Source organism: Etheostoma cragini, chromosome 1 (genome assembly GCF_013103735.1).
Source record: "Etheostoma cragini isolate CJK2018 chromosome 1, CSU_Ecrag_1.0, whole genome shotgun sequence".
Lineage (NCBI taxonomy): Eukaryota > Metazoa > Chordata > Actinopteri > Perciformes > Percidae > Etheostoma > Etheostoma cragini.
In genome coordinates this window covers 6,851,166-6,864,904 of record NC_048407.1, presented here as the reverse complement: position 1 = coordinate 6,864,904, position 13,739 = coordinate 6,851,166, and the positions used below count along the sequence as shown (strand labels likewise).

At 41.1% G+C, this 13,739-nt stretch overlaps 1 protein-coding gene across 1 annotated transcript in view; it reads left to right on the top strand.

The window, feature by feature from the left end:
• The first annotated feature begins 255 nt into the window (after positions 1–255).
• Positions 256–13,739, top strand: part of chsy1 (chondroitin sulfate synthase 1) — a 57,590-nt gene continuing 44,106 nt past the window's right edge. The window contains exons 1-2 of the mRNA XM_034874080.1: positions 256–1,089; positions 4,202–4,697. Coding sequence (XP_034729971.1) covers positions 779–1,089; positions 4,202–4,697 — 807 coding nt within the window. The 5' untranslated portion in view covers positions 256–778. The remainder of the gene's footprint in view (positions 1,090–4,201; positions 4,698–13,739) is intronic.

Genomic DNA, 13,739 nt, shown 5'->3' with positions numbered 1-13,739 from the left:
GTGCTTTGATATCGCTACCACTGGATCTCGCGCCTCAGACTGGATACTTCTCCATGGAAACAGCGGCTGAGGCTCATGGGTATTGCATTTAAAGCCAGCCGCTCGAACCTAAAATGACGGATAAACATTCATTGGAAACAAAGTTAAATTAATTGAAACAAATAGTCTTAACGTATACTAATGTGATCGATACATTATCCGGGAGAGTATGTGCTTCTGAATTAAGCTACGTAAAGGACAGTGATCACAGAAAAAAATGAATAAAAAGAAGTACTTCCGGCCTCTCCCACTTCGGAACGGACCCAGTCAGAGCTCTACTACGGATAGCCCGTTGAGTCAAACCACTGTTAACCCTTAGCGATCGGCGATTTCGGCAGTCAGACATTCTTCCGATGGCAAGATAATGGCGAGTATGGGGTCGCTATTTAAGGCAAAGAAAAAAACTGCTTCATTTGTCGATCGGCGTTGAAGTTTGCCGATGGTCTTACGGACAGTTTGATGAACAGACGATGCCGCGGCAGAGAACGGTTCAGGTGGCGATTTCAAGGAGACTGCTGTGATGCTACGTAGGCAACTGGAAGAAAAGCGCTTTTATACTATGATAGAGTGTGTGTGTGAGCCCGGTTTATCTTGAGACATAGGAGTCCTAGCTACCTATCTGTTTTTGTTGTTTTATTCTTTTAATTTTTTTTTAATTTGTGTTTATTGGTTATCTTTTAAAACGCGCTTACTTTAGGATACAGCGAGGATACACAGTGTGCCGGTGAAGTTTTGGGGAATGGCAGGTCGAAGCCGAAGAGCATGGTTTAGTGTTCTGTTGGGACTGGTTGTCGGGTTCACTCTGGCTTCCAGACTCATCTTACCCAAGGCAACCGAGTTGAAGAAAGCTGGACAAAAACGAAAGGCAAACCCTGCCGGCTGTGGAATAAACGGGGGTCACAGAAAGGAATACGGCGGAGTACTATGGCCACCGCAAGATAACGGTTCACCAGCGACCGAGAAACCTGGCTCCAGATCCAATAATTTCATGTTCGTTGGTGTCATGACTGCCCAGAAGTACCTGAATAGCCGAGCCGTAGCGGCACATAGGTATGTGACGTGTCAGAGAAAAATGCTGCTTTTTCCTCAAATACCCATGCTTTACACACTCGTCTAATAGTAAGGTAACGGACCACCAATCTCACTTTATAACGTTAGCAATTAAATGTTTGCTTCTTATTAAGCTTACCTCGGTGGACATGGAGCGATACAAACACTCGAATTCTATTTAGAGGGCCTTTAACAATAGCTATATTTATCAGGTAGCTAAGTTAGCTGGCTAGCTAGCAGTTATTTCTACCCATCTTCACAGTTTGGTCCACATTGATTGCTATAGCACCCAACCTAAGAATGGACAAGAAAACACAAATATGTACAAATTTAGGGGCTGCGTAATATGTACTGTATATAGTTTGTGTACTGGTATGCTGAGATTATTAGAACCTGATTCGTTAAAATCTCATTTGTACGTCCCCTTAAGTAGCTTTAAGGTCAGATAGACATAGTCAACTATGTCTTAAGAATCAGAATTATTTTGCATCATATTGGGCCTCTTCATTGATGCTATGATGTTAACACTGAGTATAAAATGTCTATATGTCTGCTGCATAATTTATGTGCCTTTCTCCAAACTTAAGCTTGACAGATCTGGGATATGACTTAAACCAACAATTATTTGCATCGTCAGGAAACCAACCAGGGCTTCTCCAACCTTTTGTTTTCAACAGCCATCAAATAGAATCACATCAGACGTCAGACTAAGTGCTGGCATTGACTCACTTCACTATATATAGAGTCATACTCAGTCAGAAGTTGATATGTGTCTGTAGAGATGTCCTGAAATTTGCACTGAACATCTCCTGGGACCACAGATAGAAGCTCATGACTCCCATGTAGTCATTTTGGTTAACTTCTACACTGATTATATTGGTATGTAATGTAAGGTCATTTTTTTTGCAATATCACATTACTATGTAAAAAAAAAAAAACTGAAGAGCATACACAAACAGAGTTAAGGATTGCATCTCCATTCAGGAAATCGTTTTTATGTTCAGTTCAGGAGTCTGATGCTAGTACTTTATAGAAAATGTGTTTAGCTGAAGGATCTCACAACAACAGCCTCGTCTCCGTTACAGTGTTTTTTGAAGTTAGGATCCTTGTGTGAAATTCCCAATCTAATTTATAATAACTTCCATATTATACTAATTACTAATGTTTACTCCAGTGGAATTCTTTAAGGGCTCTATAGAATTGGATTTAAGCCTAAACCTTCTTCCAAGGCTCTGATACTAACCGTCCCATTAATGCAGCAGATTGCTTCTAGTTTTAATAGGACCAATCTGGACTGCACTGGATCAGCAGTAGATGTTTTTTTTTTTTTCGGTAAAAGAACACAGTGGTAAACCTAGTTCTTCTTTTAATGCTTCACAAACACAATGCAATAAATTAAAGTGATGTATGTCAAAACACTAATAAGTTTTACTTCTCAAGTCACTTATTCTCCCTTCTGCTTTTGGTGGTACCTTAGCAGAGGAACCATAACACATAGTTTCAAGGGGCAGTTTTGCCATTTTCCAATGTAGACTCTAACTAAATATTTCTTATCATTTACAGTCATGCTTAGAAAATACTGACTCATTATGTATTGCGGTTATGAGTTGCGTTGAAAATGATGTCAAGGCAATTTCCTGTGGCGCTATGATGACCAGTCACTCTGAAGCGGTACTAAAATCTGCAATGTAAAACGGAGGCGTCGGGGCGTCAAGTCGAGCTGTTACCAGTAGTGGGTAAGCGCCGATAGTGAGAATTGTCCCCCGTCTGCTGCAGCTTCTTACTGTGCTTCCACACTAAAGAATCTTTGAGCACTTTGAAAACCAAAGCATACATTACAGTCACATGTCAGTTTATGCTCTCCTGCTGTCTGTCAGCCTAACATTATGTTACTGACTTGATATTCTTCCTCTGATGCAGATGTAGTGAGGAAAGTCAATCGATGATCTGATAGAAACATGCTTGACACTCTATTATTTAGACATGTTTTTCCTTTTTAAAGATGGTTTCTTTTGGGCATTTTACGCCTTTGTAGAACATCTTAGACATGAAAGGGGAGAGAGAGGGGGAATGAGATGCAGCAAAGGGCCGCAGGTCGGAGTTGAACCTGCAGCTTCTGCGTCGAGGAGTAAACCTCTATATGAGGGCGCCTGCTCTACCAGGTAAGCCTAAACCGTACATGGTGGCAGTGTACCATTTTCAGGACTGGTCCTAAACTCCGCAAAGATCCCAGGCTCAACATTTGACCCAGTTCCACCAATAGGTGGTGCTACAGCAGAAAAAACGTGTTTGGCCCTATAACTCCCAAACTGTACATCGGAAATTTAAAAACCATATAGCCACGCGTTCCCTGGATCCAACTGAGTCTTGTAGTATAGGCCTCGCCCACTTCCGGCTACACTTTATGAATGAAAAATCGACATCGGAAATTTTTAAAAATCCAAACACAATTTTTCTAACTCCTCCTAGACCGTGCAATGGATCTGCACAAAACTTGGCGTAAAGCATCTCCAGACTGACCTGCCAAAATGTTGTTAAAAGATTTTTTATGCTATACTATGCTATACTATACTATACTATACTATACTATACTATAAGAGCAAAAACAACTAAACACAAAACAAGCAAACAGTGGCGAATGTAAGTGACATCAAATAAAGGTTTTGTAAAACGCGGTTGTAATGCTACAGAAAAACAATATTGCCGTGTAAGTAAGTGACGTTAAATTAAATTGAATATGCGATTAAAATAGTTTAGCAAAAGTATGTAACCATAAATAATATAAAAAAGTAAGTACTTGTAACTGAAAAAAATATATATATATATATATAAATACAGATAGTAAACATATCCAGAGTGTGTGGAGGAAATGAAACACAGGAACAGAAACTACAACAATATCAGGTAGTGCAGGTATTGTACAGTCTGACCGCGGCCGGGATGTAGGACCTACGGTACTTCTCCTTACACCGTGGGTGTATCAGTCTGTCGCTGAAGGAGCTGCTCAGGGATGGATCTCCGCTTAGCTAACCTCCTTCTCTCCGCCATTTTCTCTACGAGGTCCAGAGGACAATGTATCTTACTCCATCCATTTCTGTATGTGTGTTTACAGGACGTGGGCACAGACAATTCCAGGTCGTGTGGAGTTCTTCTCCAGCGAGGGCTCGGACACCTCCATACCCATTCCCATAGTGGCTCTGAGGAATGTGGATGACTCGTACCCACCGCAGAAAAAGTCCTTCATGATGCTCAAGTACATGCATGACCATTACCTAGACAAGTATGAGTGGTTTATGAGGGCCGATGATGATGTCTACATCAAGAGTGACAGGCTAGAGAGCTTCCTGCGCAGCCTCAACAGTAGCGAGGCCATCTTCCTTGGTCAAACCGGCATGGGAGCCCGGGACGAGCTGGGGAAACTGGCCCTGGAGCCTGGGGAAAACTTCTGCATGGGGGGCCCGGGGGTTATCATGAGCCGCGAAGTCCTCAAGAGGATGGTGCCCCACATTCGAGAGTGTTTACAGGAGATGTACACCACCCATGAGGATGTGGAGGTGGGCCGGTGTGTCAGGAGGTTTGCCGGGGTCCAGTGTGTCTGGTCCTATGAGGTAAGATGATTTAATTTTGTATTTATATAATATATTTCTTATGTCATTGGCTCCAAAATGCTTACATTTCAGGACACAGTACCGATCTAGATTGAATACTTAAGGAGCATAATCTTAAATATTGAGTTGTAATTTGTGAACTTTTTCAAACTGTGAGACGGAGTGCAGGAGAGTTAAAGGGATGGTGCAGAGAGAGAGAGAGATGTTTTCCATTTGACTTTTATAGCTAATAGAGCATAGACTTTGTAATTGAGTTATGACCACCTTAAGGTCACACTGATCCTTGTTTTTGTGTGTTGGCCCTGACCTGTGGGCTGACCTTTGACCTCTCTAGGCTTCCAGAAAAGTATTTTGTTGGCCTACACTGTTGTGTGATGTTTACACAACATGTTGTGGTTTGATTGCTTGCGCATAAACCACTTAAAGTACGCAATACTCACTGCGGAGACAAGCAATCCCAAACACAAATATTCAGTTCACTTTCGTCTCCATATAGGTTGAAATATTCTAAACTGCATGGGAATATGATGTGAAAAGAAGTGGTTTTGAGGTGGTAGTAGCTCACTCGGTAGGGAGTTGGGAACCGGAGGGTCACTGGTTCAAGTCCCTGTACGGAGTAGAGTGTGGACTGGTAGCTAGAGAGGTGCCAGTTCACCTCCTGGGCACTGCCACAGTAATTGTGTGTGAGTGCTGTCATATTTGGAAATGATACATGTTATTAAGGCACAGCTGACCAAATCAGTCCAGGTCAAAGGTGATGCCAAATCCTCCAGCATCGAGCCTTGTTGGGACAGAGTTGTGAAAGAATTGCCGCAGCCTCGTCATCTAAGGAGTGTGCTCACTCCAACCATACATGTTGAGGCATGGCTATGTCATAGACCTGTTGCTCATATGACCGATGTTCACATGAGTCAAGCATGTTGAAACTAATTCAAGTTTAATAAATGAAGTGACTGTATGAGATGACAGGAGATCTGTGAGTGATAATTTGCTCAGCTTGTGTCAGTTCTGTCAGGCATGCAAAGAATATAAATCCATCATGAAATGTCAGTTTGACTTAAAAAGTTGAGAAACAGAGCTGCCGTGATAGATATTAGAGAAGAGCAGATTAAAAGGTTGAATAGACAGTTTTTGCTTTATTCCCTCAAATATAGTCACGTCCTTTCTAACAGATTTTTTTATTCAACGTGTTATTTTTTTAGCCTAATGTCAATTCAATTCAATTTCAATTCAATTTTATTTATAGTATCAATTCATAACAAGAGTTTTCTCGAGACACTTTACAGATAGAGTAGGTCTAGACCACACTCCAGAATTTACAAGGACCCAACAGTTCACATTTTAAAGTATATGAAAATGTTCTGGTATGATTAATATTTTGTTTACATTTTTTTATTTTCTCCACATAAAAAGTGAGAAAAAAAAACGTGCTGGAAGCCAATCAACTCGTTCCTAATTGAGTAATTCTAGATCTTGTCCAAGCCCCCACCGCTGTTTCTGGAGGTTGATACTTATTCCCGTTAATACATTCATTACCGGGACGTTGATACCGGTTCCTGAACAATGCTTTTTTTGATACCAATTTTATGAAGCATAAATAAATAACATCATTACGGCATGTTGCATGGTATTGAAATTGGGAATTAAATGACAAGGCATATTTCAATACACAATAATTTTTATAAGGTTATTTGGTCATTTCCTAAAAGTATTGAATTTTGTACTAGGCCTGCACGATTAATCGTAAAAAAATCGTGATCTTGAGTCACCCCTTGCAATTTCCTTTTTTAAATAACTTTTTTGCATCACAAAACACTACTTCTTTCTTCTGTGAGTTTTAAACAGACTCTTTTAAAATAGGTTTTAAAGCGCTCCCAAGCACTGAAATGCTCTCCTTTCTCTTCATCAAAGCCTCTATGTTTTTCCCCAAATTGTGCTGGCCTATTCGGTACCCAGCCCTATTTAATGTACCTAATGTAGCTTGCCTAGGAAGCATTTTGATCTCCGATTTCAGGAAAGTGCACAGACATCTCCCTCTTCTGTAGAAGAATGTAAAAAAACACCTTTCTGGTGACCAACTTTGGATACGGTGTAGTCAGTGTAGTCAGACAAATTTTTGAGTGGAGTGGGCTTTAGACAATAACACAGGAAATTGTTGTAGTGAATATCATCATGCTGTGATTTGGTCGTAGCCACGCAAACGGCATGACTGCTAGTTTGATATTGCTTTTGCATCGCATGAGGGTTTAGGGTAGATGAAAGTGCACCGACAACACGCACAAACAGAGCGGTCCCAGGTGTAATAGCAGTTCTTTTTCAGTGGCTATGTGGGGTTATGGATTTGACAGCTTTTGGATGGAAGCGTTTTTTTTTTTTTTAAACCTGTTTGATTTGGACATGATGGACCTTAATCTCCTACCAGAGGGCAGTGGAGAGAAAAGAGAGTGGCCAGGGTATGTATTGTTACAACTGACTTTCTTCTGCAGTCTACCATTGTAGATGTCTGCGAGTGGAAGCAATGGTGTTCTAATGATGCGCTTATCAGCCCTAACCACCCGCTGCAGGTCCTTTCTATTCTTTTCTGTGCAACTGGAAAACCACACATTGCAGCAATAGGGAAGTATGCTCTCTATCAAAAAGTTGGTCAGAAGGTGGAGAGGGAGGTGAGCGAGTTTTAGCTTCCTTAGAAAGTAGAGCCTCTTTTATGCCTTTCCTACCTGATGAGAGATGTGCGTAGTCCAGGTGAGGTCAGCCGAGATGTGCACACCCAGAAATTTAAAGCTCTCCACCCTCTCCACTTCTACTCCATGAATGGAGAGGGCAGAGTGCTCAGTGTGCCTTGATCTCCTAAAGTCCATTATGATTTCCTTGGATTTGTAAGTGTTTAAATCCAGATTATTTGGAAGACACCAGTTTATCAAATGCTGCTGAACCTCCTCTCTCTAGGCTGCCTCATTGTTGTTAGATATCAGGCCTACTATGGTGGTGTCATCAGCAAATTTGACAATGGTGTTATTGGGGTGAATGGGAGAGCAGTCGTGTGTATATATGGAACAAAGGAGGGAGCTGAGGAGCCAGCCCTGGGGTGTGCCTGTGTGGAGTATGAGGGTGGATGATGAATGCTTCTCCATCCGTACATTCTGTGGTCGGTTCCTGAGGAGATCCACATGCACAGTGAACTGCTCAGGCCAAGGTTACTCATTTTTTGTACTAGTTTCTGTACATTATTTCCATTGATTGAGCTAATAGTTCAGTATTCTTCAATTGAGTGAAGTGTTTCAGTTCAATTAAGATATGGCATTAAAATGATGTTCTTAACACTGTGAACACGAGGGACAACTCCATCTAAGCTAGCAGGGGCTGGCGGGCCTGCCACATTGGGACATCTAAAGACCTCATCTTTCTCAGCATGTGCTAAATGACTTTGTTGCCATGGTTGCCATGTCCTGTTGTTTTGATGGAAATAAACAGTCTTCTCTCAAACACAAAAGTAGCAGCTTGACAAAAATAGTTTTTTATACATATATTAGGCAAGCAAATTTAGAGATTTCTTTTTGTTGAGCAATAGCTGACCCTCATTAACCATTAACCAACAAGCAGGCAACAAGTCCCAGTTCACCCCTATTGGGAGGCCCAGACTTGATTTTGGTGTTCTGCAGACAGCTGCGGACTTGTAGGCTACCGTTCGCACAGCCTTAATGTCTTTTCCTTTGCCGTTGACACATGCAGCCACTTTCTTGGAAGCACTTGCCAACATAAGTCCACAGCATGTCTGTGCCCGTCACAACTGCATCCAACTGCAGGTTGTCAGCTGTGTGTATCCTTGTAAATATAGTGGCATATGTCACGTAGCACTTCACTGTGAGCACTGTCTAGCAGAGAGCCACCAACTGAGCAGGAATAAAACAGCTTAAAACGCAACACACTAGTGCAAAGTTAGCACCAAAAAGTTAAGCACCAAAAACTAGCAGATAAGAGATTGTACAGGCTATTTTTCTTTAATCATGCAAGAAAGTTTTTCATTAACTTTTTATTTTTGTTTATAATATTGTTTTACTGTTAAAGTGGTAGTGTTAATTGGTCAAAATTAATATTGTAGGTTAACGATTAAACAGTTAATTTTTGAACATCCTTTAGGCTAGAGCAACATAACAGTTCTTTTGGTTATGGTGCCATAGCATTGTAAAAGCCTTTCAGGCGGAAGGAGCATATGGTTGTACAGCTCCTCAAAGCTGAGGACGAATGGTCATACAGGTACATATATGTTCAGTCAGTCCAGCTTTGAAGTCTTCATAACTTGTGATTGTCTCAACCACACACCGCTCGACACAATAGGTGCAATGGCATCATTTTTGTCACCCTTTTGCCAGGGAAGCTGGGAGGGTATGAGAGGATGGGTTCAAACGCAATAATTAATGACCAGTTTGACTATCATTGCAGCAACTGCTGAATCCTCTGCTTAATGTCACAGTCTGCCTGGTGGGGCTGTTTCCAACTCCCCTGAAAGGACCCTAAAGTCCTTCTACGTGTTTTTTCCTTCTAATTAACTAGTCAAGTCTGTCACCGTGGTCCTGTGACGCCCTGTTACATCTTACTACGCTCTGCGGTGCCTTGTAATCAGGGTTCTAAATTAACTTTTTTGATCACCAACCAATTTGGCTGGTGACTTTCTAAAGTTACCAGCCAATCACAACAAATTTTTGTCCAGTGAAAATAAGAGAAATTATGAGTGCCACTGAATGCATTTGTTAATTTTATTAACATTGTTGGCATTAAAAGTACATAAAGTACAATACATACAACAAAATGAACACAGAAAGTGCAAACATTTCATTACATGTTTGGGGTTTATCTATCTATCTATCTATCTATCGAACATATGTCTTCAGAGCTCTTCTTCTTCAGAGGTGGTGCCATCAGAATCCGAGCCACCCTCTATTTCTTTTTGTCCATGTTTGCGCACAAAGTCAGGCCTGCGTGAACGCAAACTGTCAGCATGCCAGATCTCAATGGCTTTGGTTGGATCAAAGTCTTTGATGTCAGGTGAGCACAACTGGGTTTTAAGGAGGTCAGAGAGGGTTTCACCTTTTAGGCGGGAGCGCCAGTCTTTACCTGCTTCATAACACGGAACCCTCTTTCACAGTCAGCTGTAGTTGCAGGGATGGTTAGGAAAGCATCAAAAAGATCAAGGACATCAGGACACCAATGGCGCAGCATTCAGTTCACAGTAGGCCATGTCTGCTCAAAGTTTCCTGTAGCAGTATGAGACAGACTATGTGCATTATGCACCTTTAGTTATCAAAATATGGCATCAAATTTGGATTGTGTCTTTAACAAATGACATTTACTCTGATTCCTGTTAGACAAAATAAAAACTGTCTCACAATATTAGACATTTCATTAGAGCTTGGGAACTTTTCAAACACTTGTTCAAAAATGTTACTGATAAGGTTCATCAGTATGAGATTTTCTCAAACATTCTCCAAGTACCTTGGCTGAATCCTGCTGTGTACATTTCAGTCTTGAGAATTGTCCATTGATCAGGGATCAACTCCACATCCACTCCAGCAGACAGTAAAAGAGGTTGGAAGTGACTGATGAGTATGTTTACTTCTTCATCACCCAAATCTGAGAACAAAAGGGAAAACATTAATATAAAGTTAAGTAGTTGTCTTAAAACCTAAAATGTGTAAAGATGTGTTCATTACTTTTGAATTGCTAAACTGAACTTGTGTCTGCCACTGGCCAGTACTGGAAACTGGTCAGCCGCATGGCCTGCAGGACACCACTGAGAGATAGATAGAGTTAGAGATAGATGGATGAGTGTCTTTTTATTTATACTGAGGTGAAAACACACCAACACAAAATCTAATCATAAATTGAAGGATATATGATACATACCTTGACTTGTACTTTTCTATGACTCTGAGCTTCAGCCATGGTTGATACTGACCTCTGCAGTGACTTGGAGAGGTTGCTCAGTTGATAGATGGTGTCATGGAAGAAGGCAGCAAAACCTGAGCACTCCACCATCCTTGCCTATGTTGAGGAACCCCTTGGTTTTTGCCCTCAGAACAGCATTGATGTTTGTGGCCTCCTGGGACTACATGCAAAACAACTGCATTATATCAGACAGCATTTAAAACTGATTAACAGAAAATAAAGCAAACATTAAATAATCCTAAATCTACACTGCTGGTTTTAGTAGGCTATGAATGAACATACCTTCCCCAAGTGGCGTGCAATGTCAGCATATCCCCTGAGAAAATGGTCAAGTGCTTTGAAGAGATTTGGTAGCCACCGGATTCCACCTACTCAGGTTGGCATCAAAGGAAGTAGGAACTACTGCCAGGGGAGAGCCGAGCCGTGAACAGAGCCTTGTGTATCATGCATGTAATGCCCTTGCATCACCGGCCAAACTGGCTAGTAAGTTTTTAGTAACACCCGCTAAAATTAATTTTAATCCGCATTTGGCGGGTTGGCGGGTGTTAATTTAGAACCCTGCCTGTAATGCCGTGCAGTGTCCTGCTATGCCAGGAACTTCTACGTACTACGATTTCCAGTCACTGTTCCATTATCTTTTACTGTAACAGGAACTACCACAGAAGAGGATTTGAGTACCTTTTCAGGTCTCACCACAATAGCATCACAACCGTGCAAAATACACTCAAAAAACTTTACAGTTGTGTAGTTGAGTTGGAATGGATGCCGAGTTGGAAGATGGGTGTGTTCTGAGCAAGGGTGCTGGAAGTAGGGAGGTAGAATTTGACGTTGCAGCTGGTGGGATCCCATGGCCTTTACTGACATGGCAAGGAGCACAGTGACCCATCAGTTTTTTTAATTGTATGTTCTGGTTTTCTGGTTTTTGAGCTCTCAGAGAGCCTGTATTTCTAGATCAGCAGTCAGGCATGCTCATGCTAGATCGAGACACAGGAAGTCAGCCACCCACACTCATGAGCAATGCCTCAACATGCTTTAATGTCTTTGACTGATTCTTAACCCAACACCCTCCTCTGCCTTCCAACTTTATAGAATGACTTTAAAAAAGAAATTGCTTGATTCAACAAATTATTTGTTTATAAAATATATCATTCAAATGTCAAAAAACAGAAAACAGAAATGTTGCTCTTTTACCGTAATAATTATTAATAACACCAAATAACGTTTAGTGTTTACTTTGTGTGTGTCTTCTTCAACTTTGCAGATTTTGCTGTCATCCAGCTCTTTGTGTCTTTAAACTGCTATTTATCCTTCAGCGTTGTTTTCTACTTGTCTTTTCCTTTTCTTTACTGTAGACATTTTAGGGTGTTTTTTGTAAGGGCATCTACATTGAATATAAAAATTAAAAGTGGACCAGTTCACATTAGTAAACGTGAACCATTCTTTGTTGAACTTTAAAGCTTTACTAACACCAAAGCAAGTAAGCACTGTGACTAACCTCTTCTGAAGTGATTTTGGAGAGGGAAATTATGTAGAAACACTGTGGTTGACTCGCATGACACCATTGTATTCATATAATACTGATCCAGGGTAAGTGTTGACAATGACTGCATGTTGCTTCCTCTAAATTTCAGGTTGTGGTTGACTAGCGGGGCCAGCTTGTTTGCTTGTTTGATAAATTAATCAGACCTTCATGTCACGCACTAGCAACAAACGCTTTGTATCCAAGAACAATTAAATCTGTGGAAATGACGTTAGATCAGAGACAGACTTCTGTTGTCGATTAGTGTTCGCGTCGCGGCTCCGAACCGTAATCTTCAGCCCTTGTATAGTTTTTTGTAGGTGAATGAAATAGTAGATTTATTATGGAAGATATCAGTTTATTCAGCAAATAACTCTGAGCGGTTTCTTGTTATGTTAATAATGTCTGCGTACTGCCTATGTCTTTCCTATTGTGGAGTGTGTTCATGCGGAGCCTGGTGTATTTCCAGATATGTTGTGGCCACCACTTTGTGTGCTCCTCCTCTCTCTCTCTCCCCAGCATTGCCATTGCATTGGGCTAAAAGTAGGTCCCCAATGTTTACAGTCACCATTTGAAAATAAACAGAAAAGGAAGGCAAGATTGCTGAATTATCATGAATTACAGCTCTGCAGCAAGAAGCGCAGGCTGTGTGTTGTGGCAGCAGCAGTCAACTGCTGTGCAAGATGGTGGTTTATAGGTCAAGTAGCGACCGCAGGAACCTGTAAAAGTCTTCACTGCTGTGGGTGGGCTTTTTCCTCATTAAGCGATATTGTCTCTCATAATTTAGTCATATCTTTTTCTGCAAAGTGATTTGGCTCATTCCAGTGCATGGCATAAGCAATGCCCTAAGGGCCAGTAAAAAAGTATGTTGGGCAAGTTGATTAACCAGCCGATGGCCCATTTGGACCAGGGACAGTGTTTCTGTCAATCACAGTCATGAGTCAGCTAACCTGTCATGCTGGGGGCTGTTTCACAAAAGCAGAATTTATAAATCCAGATAACGCGAGGCTTGACCTAGTCTAATCTGTTCAGCCTGACTTGGTGTGTTTCACGAAGGCCAAGCCAGGCTGGGGAGGAGCAACTAGGTTGAGCCGGGCGGAAGTAATTGAGATAGATTGCACGTTCATAACTTTCTTTAACAGGCCGCGAGTTGGATAACAGATTTACTAATGCTAAAATGGAGACTACGCGTTGCTCATACTTTATACAGAGTGAGCAGCATTTTCTTATTGAAGTATGATAACTTGAAACACATTATTTGTAAAAACCTAAAACAAGGCCTCTGTAATGAAACAGTGAAAGGAAGCTTGGCAGATGATCGCGGACCAACTGAATGTGTATGTAGCCTAAAAATGTACGTTTACTTACCACTATCCTGAATTGAAACAGTCATAATCATACCACTCAAGGATCAGTCTACTAATCATTTGCACAAATTAACCGTTGTACTCTTTGCCTTACAAGTAAGCAGCAGATAATGTTACTCAGGAAATTTACTATTAAGATCAATTTTCTACAATACTAGAATATGATGCGTAAATATCTCTGTCACTCTGTTTTGTCCCTCTCTCTCATGGTTA